Source organism: Labrus mixtus, chromosome 9, assembly GCF_963584025.1.
Source record: "Labrus mixtus chromosome 9, fLabMix1.1, whole genome shotgun sequence".
Classification (NCBI taxonomy): Eukaryota; Metazoa; Chordata; class Actinopteri; order Labriformes; family Labridae; genus Labrus; species Labrus mixtus.
In genome coordinates this window covers 8,103,684-8,121,116 of record NC_083620.1, presented here as the reverse complement: position 1 = coordinate 8,121,116, position 17,433 = coordinate 8,103,684, and the positions used below count along the sequence as shown (strand labels likewise).

At 44.1% G+C, this 17,433-nt stretch overlaps 1 protein-coding gene across 1 annotated transcript; it reads right to left on the bottom strand.

The window, feature by feature from the left end:
- Window positions 1–6,841: 6,841 nt before the first annotated feature.
- si:ch211-11n16.2 (zinc finger FYVE domain-containing protein 1) lies at window positions 6,842–16,048 on the bottom strand. Its single transcript, XM_061045634.1, has 12 exons — window positions 15,823–16,048; window positions 13,906–14,187; window positions 12,712–12,934; window positions 12,386–12,603; window positions 12,158–12,264; window positions 11,434–11,542; window positions 11,115–11,212; window positions 10,896–11,013; window positions 10,103–10,273; window positions 9,808–9,994; window positions 9,579–9,677; window positions 6,842–8,637 (listed from the first exon to the last, which is right to left on the bottom strand). The coding sequence occupies exons 1-12, from the start codon at window positions 15,928–15,930 to the stop codon at window positions 8,405–8,407; spliced, it is 1,953 nt and encodes a 650-aa protein (XP_060901617.1). The 5' UTR covers window positions 15,931–16,048; the 3' UTR covers window positions 6,842–8,404.
- Window positions 16,049–17,433: the final 1,385 nt, after the last annotated feature.

Genomic DNA, 17,433 nt, shown 5'->3' with positions numbered 1-17,433 from the left:
CATGTTCGCGTCTTCGTTGTTGCTTATTGTTCCCTTCAAAGCTGTAAATGTCTCTTCCTCTTTTCCATCCTTTTATGACCTTTTGATTCTTTCAAGTTATCTCTCTGTGCTTTCTGGTATCCTTTGATTGCTTTTCATTTATGTCTGAGGTTCTCAGCTCCTGTCTCTCATTTTTAGATCTGACTCTTTCACACTATGAATTTTTCACTCGGTCTTCACCCGGAGTGTCTCCTGCCTGACCCCTAGTATTTTCTCCACAGCAAGTCAGAGTGAGCTGACGCAGCAGGATATTCTCAGGAGACTTCACCTTGAGTCAGTAGAGGGACAGTGACGTTTATATACTGTGACTGGAGTCAGTGCATAGACTGTCTGCACACGACCGCCTTCGATCTCCGTGCACATAATTAACATGCTGCATTATGTTCTGTTCTCCAGCGTGTCCTTCTCCGCTCTTTAGTTCATATTGTGATTCCATTGAACTATACATAGCATAGATATAAAAGCAAATATTCTCATAGCGCCATATGTGGTTCTAAACTGTGGGTCCTGGAGCTATTTTCAATGGGTCGCAATTGTGTGCCTAGAAAAAAAAGTCTGTCAAAAAGTCTCTAAAGCACTTTTGGAACGTGTTTGTTTGTTGGGTTTCTTTGTTCTGTCACATGTTATGTACCTTCTGAGGTCCAAACGGTACAACGTTTTCATGAAATAAATCTGATTGGTCAAAAAATATCAGAGATTTTGGTCGAGCTGTGAGGTGCATGTGTGAACAACCAGGTCAGGAGAATATCTAGAGTATTCCTCCTGAAATTATCTAGATATTTTTTGGAGTGCAGATGTGAAAACAGCCTGAGTCATTATCCAGAGTTCTCCTGCTTGTATTCACTCGTGCGAGTAGGAGGGGGTGGTTACTTTTATCATCTGCGATGGGTGCACGGCCATAGACTGTCTGCATGCAACTGGGACACATGATTAAAGTGCTGCATTATCATAAAAACTGACTGTTACGCTGAATACTTTTGAAGACACATTTGCAGATTGGCCCAAAGTCGTCGTCCTTTCACCTAAAGACAAAATCAAAGAAAATGCTTCTGTGACGGATTGAAACAGTTGACTCTTCATATCCTTATTACACTTGTATGTCAGCTCAACACTGTCCTTTCATCTGCACGGTGTCTCTCTCCTCTCAGTGTAACCCCCCCCCCCCCAACCCCCTCCACCAGCCCCAGGATGCCACTGCTGTCTAACCAACACTGTCCTCCAGCCAGCCGGGCCAAGCGGTGCTGCTGCTGCTCAGGTCACTAATGGAACGAGACAAGGCCTCTTTTCTTCTTAAGGGTCGTGAGAAATGGGGCTGACTACTACACACACACACACACACACACACACACACACACACACACTGAGCTCTTGAGAGTGGTGGTAGCAGTAACTCTCACTCGGCCATTGTCCTCTTGGGACAGAGTCAGTGAGTGTGTGATGCTGAGGAGGAAAAGGAGGAGAATCATCAGAGATACTAACCGTTGTGATAAAAACTAAAGATGCTGAATGCATCATTTAAATAGCTTTTTGTACTGTTATTCCCTCATTGCGCTCTGTGCTGCCTATTGGAGAGTTCAATCAAATACAGTTTTTACAAGGCCATCACAGTTAGACTACTCACATTTGTGGTTGCAGCAGAAAAGCATCGTTTGAGTATGGCGTCTATAGATCCAACCTCATGACTCCTCGTAGATTTACTTCACCGGCGGCAGAAATTTGAAGAGTGATGAGATAATAGCTTAAACCCCCCGTCGGAGCCTGCAGGTGGATGATGTTGTTGAAAGTAAATGCTCAGTTCTGGTGCAGGGCAAAGCTGGCAATGGTGGTTTCTAAAACCCATTAACACAACAAAGATCAAACTGAGTTTTATGAAGACAACAATGTATCTGAACATGGGATGGATCTAAAGTCAGATGCATTTCACACAAATGAGGCGACGCCTGCGAGCAAGTTCAGGCAGTCACCTCGAGCTGCACTGGTTCCACACTCGTCATGCCTCAGTTTCAACAATCACCTGACAACTCCTCCTCCTAATGAGCGGTCTATTTAAGCGGCAAGATTTTCAGTCTCTCCCTCCTCTCTCTTTAACTGCCAGCTTTGACCTGCACGAGACTGTAAACATTTCTGGTGTAATAACAGGCTTTTTTTTTCGGACAGAATAGGTGTGTATGTGAGCTTTTGGAGCCTGCCTCAAGTGGACACTCGAGGAACTGCAGGTTTATGAACTGACGTTTTGGATTCATTTTTGAACGAATGAGTTTGCCGCTTGATAATGACAAACAAAATCTTGACAAAAATGTCTTCGTCCTCTCGAGAGCCGATATACCTGTGGGTTGCCATGTGGTGGACTGAAGCTTCAGTGTTTAGTCAGCTCTGCATGGGTCTGTAAACCTTTCTGTGTTCTAACCTCTCTCCATTTTTCAAAAGCATCTTCAATATTGATCCTAGTTTGAGCACGTTTCTGCTCGTGGAGCTTATTAGAAACATGCAGAGGCTTTTTAGGTCGGGTACAATCACTTCTATCTGAACCAGTTCTCTTGCCCGCTTCCATCACTGCAACACCTGTTGGTTTGACCTGATAACTGCTCTCATATCTGACAAACTGAGGGGCGTCCAAAACGGCCGTGTGGGGGTGTCTTAAAACCGCCTACCTTCTCTGGTCCAAACAAATCCAGAGCATTCAGGAGCAGAATCTAAAGTTAGAAGGAGGACATACTGGCTGCTGCATTGTTGTCAGAGAAGCCAGCACTTCAACATAGCATGTTTCCTTAATGTCTGATCATATACGTAGGAAGGTCACTTTAGGATTAAAGTCAGTAGATATCTGAATTTTTAATAAATAACTATAACAACACCTTTAAGTTAATTTTCTACACCTTCTTGTTCACAGTGTATTTTACTGTACAGAAAAAGTTGGTGGCAACAGCCCACATAGTAGATGATGATGCTTGGTTGCCATGGCTACACAGCCATGAAAGAGTAATTTATAACAGATGAAAAGTGCTGCGGTCGGCGAAAAATGTCCCCTTGGTGTAAAATTTAAAGTGCCAGAATGAAAGGAGATACAGGTTCACCCTAATTTATTCTCAAGACAGGTAGGACAAATGTAGGCGTGCGTGTGTGTGTGTGTGTGTGTGTGTGTGTGTGTGTACGTGTGTGTACGTGTGTGTACGTGCGTGGGTGTGTGTGTGTGTGTGTGTATGTGTCAGTGGGAAGACTTCCCCTGTCCTTTATTTGTTTTATAAGTCAGAGGTTTTTATATGAAGCAGCCAAGAACTGTAATTAGATTATAGGCTAATAATACTAGAGGGTGTGTGTTATTGTGTGTGTGTGTGTGTGTGTGTGTGTGTGTGTGTGTGTGTGTGTGTGTGTGTCACTGTTTTGCTTCCAATCATTGCTCCCTCTCTGTCTTCACTGCTCTTAGTGGTTGTCTGCAAAAAAGAATATTTATTAACAAATTTGTGTGGAAGTTTGGATGCATGTAAGTAGGTGTAGAAAAGAAGAATGTGTGCAGCGTACAGTGTGTGATCAGGTGTGTCAGCATCTGTCTGTGTGATGGCAGTGTGTGACAGCAGTGTGAGAGCACACTCAGTAATGGTGTTTTGTGTAATGGGCCGTGCCTGGATTGTGAGATCAGCGCTGGACAATGCATCAATGCAACACACACACACATACACACACACACACACACACACCTTCTCCTTATCACAACTAAACAACACAAAAGGTACGCACATCTGATATTCTCTGCAAACACACAGACGTGATTCTGCTAATTGCAATGGATGTAGTGTTTGCAACGTGACCTTGCAGGTCTTGAAGCTATAGGAGGAAGTAATTACAGTGATTAATTGCATGTGTTCGGTATTGATTAGTGCAGCAGCTTGCCTATTGTTTGGTAAACAGCTGGTTCCAGAAGCATGCGAGGGTCTTTACATAACGGATATGTTAAGGATGAGGCTTAAAGAGGTAAAGCAGTGATCCATTTGAATGATTGTGTAAAGAGAAATCAGGCTATGACAAGCTTCCAGGAGGTTGAGTGTGGATGTGAATGTAGATATGTTCAGACGCTAAGAAACACTGATATTATCCTTCAGGGTTTGGAGCAATCTAAAATGTGATGGAAAAAAGGTGTGATCATGCACACTTTTGGTTTTAACATCAGTGCACACAGAGTGCTGCAAGCTGCTTTGTCTTCCCTATATTTTAGAGGATACACTTTTATCATAGTGGGAACTAAACTGTCTATGAAAGTTGCAGGTTCGACCCTCACTGTCCAGAAAAAACGTGAAAAGTGAAGTGGACGAGTTCCCTCTTATATGCCCTCTTAGTGGACAATAAGTGCCCTTCAGGGTGCATTGGTGCCCCACATCATAGAGCAGGTGCCCTTTTTAAAAAATATTTCCCCCCCCTGCCCTCAAACATCCTGAGTCCGCCAGTGCCCTTAATTATGTGTATTAAGCTATATAATCGTGGATGCCTCCCTTTGGAGGTTTTTTCCGGGCACGCCCAGCCGGGAGGAGACCCCAGGGTAGACTCAGAGTTCACAGGGCTATCCCGTCAGGCCTGGGAACACCTTGGAATCCCCCAGGAGGAGCTGGAAAACGTTGCTGGGGGGGAGGGAAGTCTGGGCCGACTTACTGCGCTCGCAGACCACAAACCTCGGATAATTGGAAGAAAATGGATGGATGGATGGATGGAGCTCTATAATCTGCTTGAGTGAGTTATATAAAAGTTCAGCTCCAGTTCAGTTGTCATGAGGACAGGAATATGCTACAGAGACCTATATGCGGATTGTACCAGGCTGTAAACATGTTTAACTCTGCTGTAATGAAAGGCATTTTAATATGAGGTCTCAAGTGGCCACTCAGGAAACTGCAGTTTTCTTGCTTCAGTTCTCAGCCTCAGAGAGTGAGGCATGGGTCAAGACAAGATGGTGTGTTAAAGTTTGGTGTGTTGTAGGATTGTGAAACAACAAAGGCACACCTAGAGCTGCAGTCTGCATGCACAAACACACACACACACACACACACACACACACACACACACACACACACACACACACACACACACACACACACACACACACACAGTGTCAGCTCATGCCACCCCCCCTGCCAGCAGCTGTCACTCATTAGTGTTGTGTGCCAAAGAGGACGAGAGCCAGTCAGCTCCCCCCCCCCTGACTATTGTTTGCTTTGTTCCTACCATCCAAGCGTTGATGGTTTATTTAGTGATGATGCCACAGAAATGGAGGAGGCCGCTTTGTTTTACCTAACAAGCCTAAAGGAGACGGAGATGAGTAGTCAGTCGAGTGCTTAGTCACAAGCTGATTCATTTCCTCAGTCACTGTTTGCCATCGCACAGATGACAGATTGTCAACAACCCGAGAAAATCCTCTAATGTTTCTGTTTTTCTAATCTCATCTCTGCGAAGGCTTTGATCACTCTGAATTATTGCAACTGTTCGTTCTTATGTAATCACGTAAAGCTCCTCCGAGTATGATGTGGGGATGATGCATTATGACATCATCTGTCAATAAACACATGCATGCGTTCATGTACAGACTCAGTCATCTCTGCTGGTATTACATGTGACTCATGTGCCGAGGATTACAACAGTATGTTTCCCGTCCTCTGTACCGTCTTTGAATGATCAGCTCTGGTTATGAGGAGCCATTTGAGCCTCTTAAAACATGAATAACTTAGTAGCAGAGATGCTAATTTCTGACTTCCAAATAGGACAGCTTATAGTAGATTGCCCCTGCTGGGACTCACCCAGGACAGTTAGCAGTGGGTGGTCTCATGCAATATTTACCATGGTGCAGCTGCTTTATTTCTGCTCATGTAGTGCGCCCTTGTGTACAAATGTGGCATTACAAAATTTACCCAACAACCTATTTTATACCACTACGGCTGTAGATCCCTTTGGATTTGCTCAAGCCCCTGTTATGTATTCGTGTCTGTAGGCGTACAGTTGTTCCAGTAACCTTTACAGACAGCTTGAACCTGACTCAAGACTGAGAAAAACTCAAGAAAAATACATTTAGAAAATAACTGCATGCAAACATTTTTGCATTATGTTAAAATCACATTTTTATCTCCAGATAAAGAGATAAAAAGCCGAGATCTTGAGAAAACAACAAATGCAATGAGTTAGACTTTGATATATGGATGCATGTCTGCAGAACGGCCTCGATTATACAAAGAGAAACTGTCATTTGGCAGCAACAACACCGCCCCTGGTTTGAAAATGATCTCTGCTATCCCAACGTGTAGAAGGGTATCTCACTAGAAACAAGGTTTAAAGGAAGTTAAGTAATTTTTAAACTTAAGACAATCATAAATATGTAAATCAGTCATGAATGCGATGTATGGATGAGTGTAGGGTTGTGAAGTGCAAACAAAAACAAACCATCTGGTGGCGGTCCGGGATGGAGAGGAGAGACTCAGGTTTACCCACCTAACTTAAGGCCTTCCTGACTCCGCCTACTGTCTGCCAAGCCAGGAAGCCAAACAAACCCAAACACATGCAGGCAGAGGGCAGGACGTCTCACCTTCACATCCATTTCTGATTAGAATAAAATAAATGGATTATTTTCTTCTAACGTGAAGCACAAGAAGCGAGCTGTTAGAATCATAACCGATGTGAATCTTTTGCATAAAAATGTGATAATGAGAGTTTTGCAAACACCATCCCTCCACCCACAGAAGCCTTCAGATAACAAGAGATGCTTTCATCATTCATTTGTGGTGTAAATTAATTAAAACATTATATTAAATAGTCACCAAATTTCTCATAATTTGTGATTTTATTGAATTTGTTAATTTTTCAGTTTCCAAATATTAACTTTAGCCTCACAGTTTAATACTCTGCTGCAAATAAAGCATCAAGTCGTCATGAGGAGATTATACTTTAGATTTTGATGAGCCTGATTTATGAACGAGATAAAAACTGATTGTCAGTTGCTACTTTTTAGTGAGAAAAAAAAACAACTTTAAGAAGAAAATGACAGATAAAACAGAGTTTATGCATCCAGTCTGCTGTGGAGAAAGTTTCATTTTTACATTGACATTTATACAATGAAGACTTACATGAAGAGAGCTTTCAGAAAGAACACACGCTCTACAATAACCGCAGGAAAGTGCATCTACTTCCGAACAAATCTTTGTCCATACATTGGAATGTCTATAACTTGTGCTACACATTTTCTGACACTATCGATCTCACCATATTGTAAATGCAGTGCTTAAAGGCAGGGTTGGTCATTTCCTCCAGATCCATGTTTTAAGATTTTGGTTGAAATTGTCTTTAGGTCCTGACAGAAATTAATAACTCATCTGCTCTGAAAAAGGAAAGAGGAAAATCCATCATCTGTATCAGTTTGTAAACCTGTAAAAACTTCCACCAATGTCTGCCACGAGGTACCAATCTGATGAACCAATCACACACCTCTCTGTCTCCCTGCTCGTTCTCTACCTCTTGCGTGCTCTAGCCCACACTCAAAGCATGAGCTGAGGTCCGCTTCTGGAGCAACAGTGCTCGTGCATGTGAGTGAGGGGCGTGGCTTTTGAGGGAGCACAGAGGGAATGCTACTTTCAAAATCATGCTAGGTTTTGAAAATGACCAGCCCTGCCTTTAAGAGTTATGTGAGAGGCTGTAAATTGATAATCTTAACACTCCTGGTACAGACGGACTTTAAGTTCCCCCGACTGCAAATCTTACGTAGCAGCTACAGCAATAGGAGTCAAGATTCCCATGAAGGCACACTCTGAAGTTTGTGTTTGTTCGTCTTGCAACTCTCTCCGTCTGGAGTCACACGGGGACAACAAACACAGAGTATTTTTCTTTGTCTGTGAGGAGGACAGTAACAAAGAAAGCTCTGCACAGTGTCTACTTCTGTGAAGGCTCTGCTTCCACCATGTGTGGGTTCACATCGACTACACATTAGTTACATCACTCGCCCTTTAATTCCTTTGTTGTTTTTACCTTTGAATCTATTCTATGTATGGACTAAAACATTTCGGTCTGTTCGTCTGCAGCGAAAAAACGAGCCAGAGGAGTCAGACTTCACAAGAGAGGAGGATTTTACGATCATGTAAAATGTCTCTTCATGTCAGTTCAAATCAAAGGTTGTAGGAAGGCAGATGAACTGAAAGTTGATCCTTGTAGTCAGCACTTCTAAAGCGACGGGAGGTGGACTAGTTTAAGCTTCAAAACTAAGGCGGATCCACTTCCACAGATTGAATCCTCCTTGTTTCGCAGTGTGACCAGGATTCACAGCGTCTTTGTGGATCATCTGAGGAAGACCGAGTGCACTTGAGAGTAGGTTTCTTTTTTTTTTTTTTTTTAAATCTGGAAGACTTCACAGACTGTCTGTGCGGGCGTGGCAGCCGTCACACACTCGGACCGGGTGGTCCCAGCCTCGGGACGGGACAGGCCTGATGTGTGTGGAGCAGGGGCCACACACCCCCTGTCCACAGGCCCTGCAGTGGTGCTTGGACATGGCTGGAGTGAAGGTCTTGGAGCACTGGTGGCACTGTGTGATGTCCTGGTCTGGCACCCAGTAGTCCGGTCGAGCCACATCTTTCACAAAACCTGAAGGGAATGAAAGGAACAGCAACTATAAACATAACAAATTAAAGAGGACATATTATACCCCTACTCCACCTTTTCAAACAGCCCCCTGTGGTCTAAATGAAACATCTGTGCTGTGCTTTGGTCAAAATATAACATGAATCAAGCACCAGAGGAGGTTTGTGACCCTGTATAAACCAGCTCTCTCAGAACGCTCCGTTTTGGTGTGTGTGTCTCTTTAAATGCAATGAGCTCCCCCTGAGTTTTCCCCGTAGACATCACTCTTCTGTAGCGAGAATAAAAATGGCCGACCTGCGCAAATGTTTTGCTCTAGGCTGGAGGTGGAGTCCATGGGTGGAGATACAAGAGAAGGGTATTTTTTTTCCAGAATCCTACTGTGACATCACAAGGAGAGCACATTTGAAACAGAGCATTTTTCTCTGTGTTGTAAGACTTATGCTGACCACACACAAAGGACTGGATGGGTTTATTTCACATTTTGTGGGTCAGTAGACACTCAGGTTACCCAAATACATGTTCAAAAACACTGTACAAGTGGATTTTTCATAATATGTCCCCTTTAAAAGGTTCCAGCAGTAGGGGCGCCGGTGTCGCAGTGGTTAGTGTGCGCGCCCCATGTATGGAGGCTGTCGTCTCAAGCGGGGGGCCCGGGTTCACCTCCCACCTGTGGCTTATTTCCTGCATGTCATTCCCCACTCTCTCTCCCTGATTTCCGACTCTATCCACTGTCCTATCTGCCCATTAAAAAAAGGCACAAAAAAGCCCCAAAATAAATCTTTAAAAGGTTCCAGTGGTGATGTCATTAATGACACAACAGGCCAAATCATATACTTGCACAATACAATTTAAAAATTAGAATGATGTCTAAAACCATCCAGTAATGTGTAACCAGCTGCTCTGCGCTGTCAGAATGTGTCGTGTTGTAATTCAGCTGCACTCACAGAGCGGGTAGTCCACAGCTGTGGTCACCATATCCAGCGTGGACTGGGCCACCTCCGTCACCCTGCGAGCAATCAGACCTCGAGGCTCCACCTTACACACTAATGGAAAGATGCATGTACATGAGAGAGAGACACTGATAGACAGAACACAAAGATTTTAGGTTATGATGCAGGTGATCTATTTCAAGTCAACACAATGTTTTGTCTACTCATTCTCCCTGTTTCTCACCCTGGCTGTCAGCTGGCCCCCCCTGTCTGTGGCAGGCCTTACACACCCTGACAGGACCACTGCCCCAGCCTCTCTCTGGTACGGGCATCCTGTGGCTGGAGCAGGGATGGCAGAACCCCTCACCACATGATCGGCAGTGGTGTTTCCTCTCCGCCTCCGCAAACACTTTCTGACAGCCATGACAGGCCTGAGAAGAGGAGGAGAGAAAGATAAGGTGATCAAAGGTCAGAACTTAATTAATTGAACTTAATCTGCAGTGTTGTTGTTTTTATCAGCTTCAGCTCTTCATACTCACAGTGATCTCTGTGTTGGGTCTCCAGTACGGGGGGGCCACCTGGTCAGTGAGCCAGCCGGTGACGGCTTTGGTGGGGCCGGTGCTGTACCCCGACACTGACTGGATCATGTAGTTCATCCCGTCCAGGACCATCTGGGCAGCGTTCTGATGCGTGGACAGGAAAGTATCGGACTGAGAGGAAAACAAGGGAGGAAACACAGTACAGAACGGTCAACTGAGTTTTTGAGTCAACAAGTGAAAACGTTTGCTACAAGAGAAAGCAGATGAGAGACAGACTGAGGAAATGGGATGAATGGAAAAGTCAGTCATAGAATCACTGTGTCCTCAATGAAGCAGCGATCAATGGAAAGAAGAAACCTCTATCTTAGGCGGGGTACACACTACATGATAATTCGGCCGATTTTATGCCCAATTCCCCCCGAACAAAGTCAGCAAAGGCCCGACTATCTGATGGATCCAAAGATGATCTAGCCAGATGTTCCTGTGGTGTGAGGTGTGCTTAGAGTTATTTCAACCCCCGCCCCGATTTAAAATAAATCGTAAATATTGATCAGAAATCCTGATGTGTGAGGAGAACACCGAGGTCGGCCGAGCTCAACCTCTGTGGATTGTCAGGTGGAACGAAACAATAGCCAATGAGGAAGCAAGCTGTAAAAATGCTGCCAGCTCAGATGACCTGGTTTGACCTCGATGAATAGGGAAGTGCGTTAACAATAAAACAAAATCTAACCAGCTGACCAAGAAATTATTTAAGTTCTGAACCTGAGGAAGAGGAGGAGCGTGGAGTACTCACCCCCTCCCAAACATGCTTGACCTCAGATCGCACCACGCCGCTCTCAGGGTCCTGGTTTCCCACCCAGTACTGTCGGCTGCGGTAGATAACACCACAGCTAGCGCACTCCAACACATAGCTGGGAGAGATGGAGAGACAGTACGAGATGATTGGATGAAAGGCAACTAACACGTGTGTGGAGGGGTGGGGGGGGGGGGTGGGTGGGGTGTATCTACCTACCCTGACCAGGCGTACTTGGCGAGTCCAAACCACGGGTTGTCAGAGGAAGCTGACGTCTTGGGGACAACGATCACCTCTCTGCCCCCCTCATAGCACCTCTGTCGACATAAAACAAAGACACAGATATTTATAAAGAAGACTCCAAGCCTGCCTCTGTGAAATCATCAATTCAAATCATCATTAGTCCACAACGTACACACTACAGGGTACAGGGTGTGTTTATGGGGGCGATGAGCCGAGGAGGAGGGGCCCAGACCACTCATTTTGAATCACAGCTTGACAGTACAAGTCAGAGCAACTGGTGTCAGGAGTCACTCACCTTACAGATGAGGACTTTGTTGTTATACTGGTGTGCGTACTGGCAAAGTCCATCTGCCATGTGGGGGACTCTGTCTCTCAGATGGTTCATTCCATTTTTACAGCGAATGCTGGAAACAAGACAGACAACCGAAAGTGTCAAAACAACATAACAGAAGTCAGAGACAGCTGTATGGTTTCTTAAAATGCCTGAATGCGTCTTCAGTGCACCAAAAAGTGATCAGATTTCAGGCATACTTAAAGGCAGGGTTGGTCATTTTCGAAAGACTAGCATGATTTTGAAAGTAGCATTCCCTCTGTGCTCCGTCTGCACCCACCCCCTCCCCTCTGTGCTCCCTCAAAAGCCACGCCCCTCACTTACATGCACAAGCGCCTAAGTCCAGAAGCGGACCTCAGCTCATGATTTGATTGTGGGTTAGTGCATGCAAGAGGTAGAGAATGAGCAGGGAGACAGGGAGGCGTCAGATTGGTTCATCAGATTGGTACCTCGTGGCAGACAATGGTTGAAGTTTTTACAGGCTTACAAACTGATACAGATGCTAGATTTTCATTGTTCCTTTTTCAAAGCACATGAGTTATTGATTTCTGTCAGGACCTAAAGACCAAAATCTTAAAAAGTGTATCTGGAGAAAATTACCCACCCTGCCTTTAAGTGACATGAGAGTGAAACCGAAGACATAAAATAGTGAGTTCCTGCTCACAATAGTTTTTTTCTATTGACTTACTTGCAGCTCAGGCAGACAGCAGAGCAGGTGAAGTACTCGTCGGGGAAGAAAGAATACAGGGTCATCTTGTCGTCGGACAGTTCCCCACAGAAACGATCACTCAGTGCCTAAGGAAAAAAGGTAAAGGGAAGATGAAGGAAAATACGAGTAGAGACAATCACATCAACTCAAACAAGGAGCAAAGCTTACTTTAAAGTCTATTTGAGAGGGTATTGGTTCACCACTTACCTCCAGAGCGTGAAACACTATCCCAGGCTGCCGTGGGGAGCGAGTGTGAGTGTTCTTTACTTGCTGCCTTACGGCTTCCAGCAGCCTGCTGTAATCAGTGGGAGGTGTAATTGTCTGGGTGCCCACATACTGCACAGAGCTGAAGGCCTCCGTCCCCAAGCCCAGGTCATGAAAACGTTTCTGCAGCAGTGTGTCGGAGTGCCCGGCCACCTTAGAATCTGCAAAGAAAAGAAAAGCGGGTGAATCCTAGTGGGACAGTTAATGCATCAAAGGGCATCTTGGAAAGGCTAAAGGATAAATGCATGCTGGTTATTTTTCTCCCCTACCATAACCAAGCAGCTGAGTGTGTGTCGTCTCCTGGAAGATGATAACTGCAGGCCCAAGAGAAGACAGCGGCACATCCAGTCCACAACGGCTGGAGAGCGCCCTGAGCTCCGGGGTGAAGTGCTTCAGGTAGGCGCCCGAGGCACTGCTCAGGAACAGGAACATGTCGTTGTGGAGGCGTTCTGCTCGCGTGCGATACACGACTATATCAGACACCGCCAACACCTGGAGAAAAAAACAAACAGGACATATAGATGTAGTAGTGCAAAGGCAATAAAAACATGGAAATTATGCTTTATCATGAAGAGAGAATTCTACATCCAGTGATGTTTACATGGACACAATTAATCAGAATAAAAGCATGATTCATGTGAAAACGTCAACCAGAAGAGACTGATCCAATCCGGCTCTTTCTGGAAGAAAATAATGTCATTCCCATCGAGAGGGGCGGTTTATGCCGATCACTGTTCAAATCAATGTCCATGTACACACTTGACCCGATTGCGTCTTCCTGGTTGGAGTAAATCTATTGTCACTGCGCATGTCTGAAGGTCCTGCAGCCCCGCAGTCATTTCCTTTTTTATTGATTGCGGGGCAATTATGTAGCCTACTGCTGAGCTTGCAACTTAATGAAGAAGAGAAGAAAAAAAAAAGTAAAGAAAAAGGTCAAATAAAATACAAACATCTAAAGTCGCAGACGCGAGAGAGGAGGAGAATTAAATCTCTGTTGCACAGCGAGGGGGGAAATGCAGGAGCAACTTCTGGAGACATGCCGCCATGGCTGTGTTTGTTTACATCACAGGGAGAGTATAGTTGCACGGTGACTCTGGCGTGATAACTAGAACTAAACCGAAAATAATAATTGGAAATATACAGTATATACAGCGGGGATTGAGTTTGGCTTGAAATGGATCACACATTGAATAAAAACTTTGATACACCCTCGTTGACAGAAACACGTCTGCTACCTGATGTACAGGAAGGAGCAAATCATTTTTCCAGATCAGACCAGCAGGACTGCTCTGTGCATGTCATAATGGTTTTCTTCTGATCAAACACTTGATGGATGCATCATAATTAAATCACGTTTATTTAGCGTCCATGAAAACAGTGAAGTTGGAATCCCCAATCAGAATGATTTTGATTGGATGAAGTAATTGTGTACATGTAAACAAAGCTACTAACACTTTAATTACCTTCAGCAGCAGCCTCATCCTCTGGTTCTGATTGGCTGCAGCCCCCAGCAGGCCTTCTGTATCCAGTGCGAGCAGACTGAGGGTAGGGTCATACGCTGCCCACACTCCCACTGTGCAGGAGCTGGGGGACTTGGAGGTGTAGAATACACTCTCGCCATCAAATAGGATGTTGTTGAGTGTGTGGGACTTGCCATCACCCGTGTTGCCAAAGATGGAGAGGACCTTCACTCCTTCCACGTCTCCACAGCCGAGCTTGTCCAAAAACTGGGACTCATCGCGGACCTGGAGGGGGAACACCAAACCAATAGCCTTTAGAGGCAGAGGATGCTGAGCAGTCTTAAACAGATACACAATCTTATCACTGGCGCCATGACAGGGACGCTGGAAGTCAGATTCAGTTTAGGCCGCTGAGTCTTTCTTTATGATGACGTCATACTTTCTGGAAATTCCTCTTATATTAATTTACTCAAATGTTCAGGATTATTAATATTTGCAACAGATCATCCCGCCTTAACAACATTTTTACACTTCAAAAGACGACAAACCTCACACTAAAATCTCACACGTTGGAAGCACAGACTGGTTTTGACAGCATCGGTCTGAGACTACAGTCTGCAGGGTTCAAACCTGAGCTTCACTAGAACAGATGATCAATTTAAATTCTTGTTTTCCTGTCCCTCCACCTCTCCCTTCCTCTCACGGTGCGGACCCTTTTCACTGAGATAGAAAAAGAGATAGTGCAAGTTTGTCCAATTTTGGCATTTTGGCTAGGGCGCACAATCGCCTGTGTTCAGTTCAGACAACAAAGCCCAAGCTTGTTAATTAAGGCGTTGTTGTTCAGGACAAAAAAAGCCTTAATTAACAAGCTTAATTAAGGGCAGAATGCTACATCATGTTTTTTTTTATTTATCAATATTGCAAAGTTTCAGGCGACCCCATTTGAATTCATGGGACCCCAAGGTTGGGAAAGCCTGAGCTAAGCAAAAGAAAAGAACTAGGTCACCCATGTTGTATCATCTCTGAGACAATACTCAGCCTGGAAAACATTTCACTGTAGGATTTAGTTTTCTGTGAACATCAGCGTATAAGCACCTTACCAACCAATCAGGGTAAGGGTCAGTATGTCACTGTGAGGTCACGCAACAGGGAGGGGACACAGGTTTTTTTTTTTCTTCAAACAGGTCAATGAGATGCGGCGTGAAATGTTTGTTTGTCTGCTTTGACGAAAAAAGTGATTCTCGACTGGACATTGAACGCATCAGCGGCCATTTGTTACAAGTAAGCATTTCTTTATTCATCCCAGCAGGGAAATGTAGGTGTTCCAGCAGCCAGCATACATACAAACACACAACACAACACATATATATATACATACACATCCCACCCATACAAAAAAAACATGAGCCCACAATACAGTTTGATATATGCAGCTCAGGCTAAAGTTTAAAAGTTTAAATGTCTTCTGTCCTCACTTAAAGTGGACTCGTTTTGTTTGTTTTGCAGAACAGAACAGCTTTTCTTATAACCACCACAACAAATCTCAAATAAAGTCTGCGTTCATCAACAATGAGCTTCTGGGCTGGAGATAAATAATGTTTATCAGCCTACACTTTGTACTGCAGTAAAAACAACAACACAATGAAAGGTTGACTCCCTATGGGTCAGCTGGACTGTATGACTCATCCGGGACTTTCCCAATAAGAACCCACTCTGCTGCTGTCTTTAAGATGGTATGAGACATTGTTTGTAACATGTATTTAAGTTAACAAGATGAGACATCTTTAGAGCTCATGTACCATCTTCTAGCATCACTGACACCTGTTGGTTAATGACCTTTAATAAAACGTGTTTTCTCATGACTTCCCCTAGCACAGAGGCTACGTGTTAGCATAGCGGCTACATGTTAGCTAACTTTACCTGGAGGTTTTCTTGTTCATCCACGAGCAGGAAGCTCCGGACACACTCCTCGGCCTTCATTGGACTGCTCGTTATACTCTCACCTTTGTTCAGCAATATTTCTGACATGTTCGATCAGTTACGATCCGGTTATTGTACCGTATTTGTGACGGCGAAAACGAAAGTTGATCATGACTCCTGATTGACAGTCGGTGACAACAACAGCGCGTGTACTGCTAGCGCTGTGGGAGGAGCTAAGAAGGCACGTAAACAGTGACGTAAAGACGTACTGTATCTACGTGTAAATCCGCCACTTCAGCACCACCCTGTGGTTAAAATGGAGAATGCAACAAAGCCTGCCATTCAACAAATTTCACTCAACCAGGGGGACAATAAAACATAAAATAAGATGATTCCATCAGGCACCTGTCAATCATGTTTGTGTTCTGTAATTGAGTTTTAAAACTTAGATACATTATCTAAAATGATGCCATACTATATTTATTCCTTAGTACATATTTTGAAATAGGAAGTTGTGCAAAATCAGGGTAATGTCAAGCATGGTGAATGGAAACCATAACTCACAAATCCACAAAAAGGTGAAATACGGGCTAAAAGGGAACCAGAGCTGTACCCAATGTTAATTTTTGTGTGTTAAATTTCTATTTATAGAATTTTTGTATTGTCATATTGTGGCATATGTATGTTAATGTATCCTCATATAGTGTTATGTGATTTTATGTTATTGGATGTTGCATATTTATACTCTGTTTACCCATAGGGCCCAGCTAGGGACACGAGTTGGACATAAGCAATAGCTATAAACTCCACATGCAGCACATCAGGGTCATGCTTTGTACTGAAACTGTGTTGAATTGCATCATCCCTATTAAAGTATTAAATTCAATCACTCAATCAAAGCAACGCACACAGAATCAAAGTTTCCTTTTAACTGTTCGTGGAGCTCTAACACGGTAGTGCTGCTACGCTAGAGCTCCTTGCTAATGTTCATTAAATATTTGTTAGCACAGATCTATAAATATCACATGTCACTGAATGGCTTCAGAGCGGCGCCACTGCTGCTAACATGACAAAGAGGAAGAAATTCCAGCATTGCTGCTCTTTACAGTCCTGGCAGAGCTCTTGCCTTCCTTCCTTCCCTCCCTCATTGCCTTCCTTTCTTCCTTCCTTCCTTTCCTTCCTTAAGTATACGGTATAACCTTAACGCAGGGGACAGTTTGAAGAGACAATAATTGTTGAAATCAGCTGCAGTCCATCACAACTTTATACATGGAACAATTATAGGATTCAAGATAAAGCCCACAGCAGGGAGATAAAGCTGTTGGGAAGGAATTAATGAAGGAATCAAGGAAGGAAGGGAATAAAGGACGTATGGCTGAGGAGATTGGAAAGGGTCCCAGTCTTTTTTCAGAGCTCAACCATGAGAGACAAATGTCTGAAAGAATCAATTATAGGCCTACTCCCAACCCATCGCCCCTGATTAATGAATAATTAAAGCTGCTCTGTGCAGGGCTATGGCATAGATAATATAAGATTAAACATGGGTCCAACAACATGACACCACTAATGTGAGGTTATGAAGATGTTGTGTCTGTGTTAATTTGCAATAAA

What these genes read in the sequence shown, in the direction of transcription:
- si:ch211-11n16.2 (XM_061045634.1), bottom strand. Translation starts at nt 15,930, where the DNA reads ATGTCAGAAATATTGCTGAACAAAGGTGAGAGTATAACGAGCAGTCCA. An exon ending in ACAAAGTCCTCATCTGTAAG is followed by an intron (nt 11,213 to 11,433) that starts GTGAGTGACTCC and finishes TTATGTCGACAG; the next exon opens with AGGTGCTATGAGGGGGGCAG. An exon ending in GACCCAACACAGAGATCACT is followed by an intron (nt 9,995 to 10,102) that starts GTGAGTATGAAG and finishes TCCTCTTCTCAG; the next exon opens with GCCTGTCATGGCTGTCAGAA.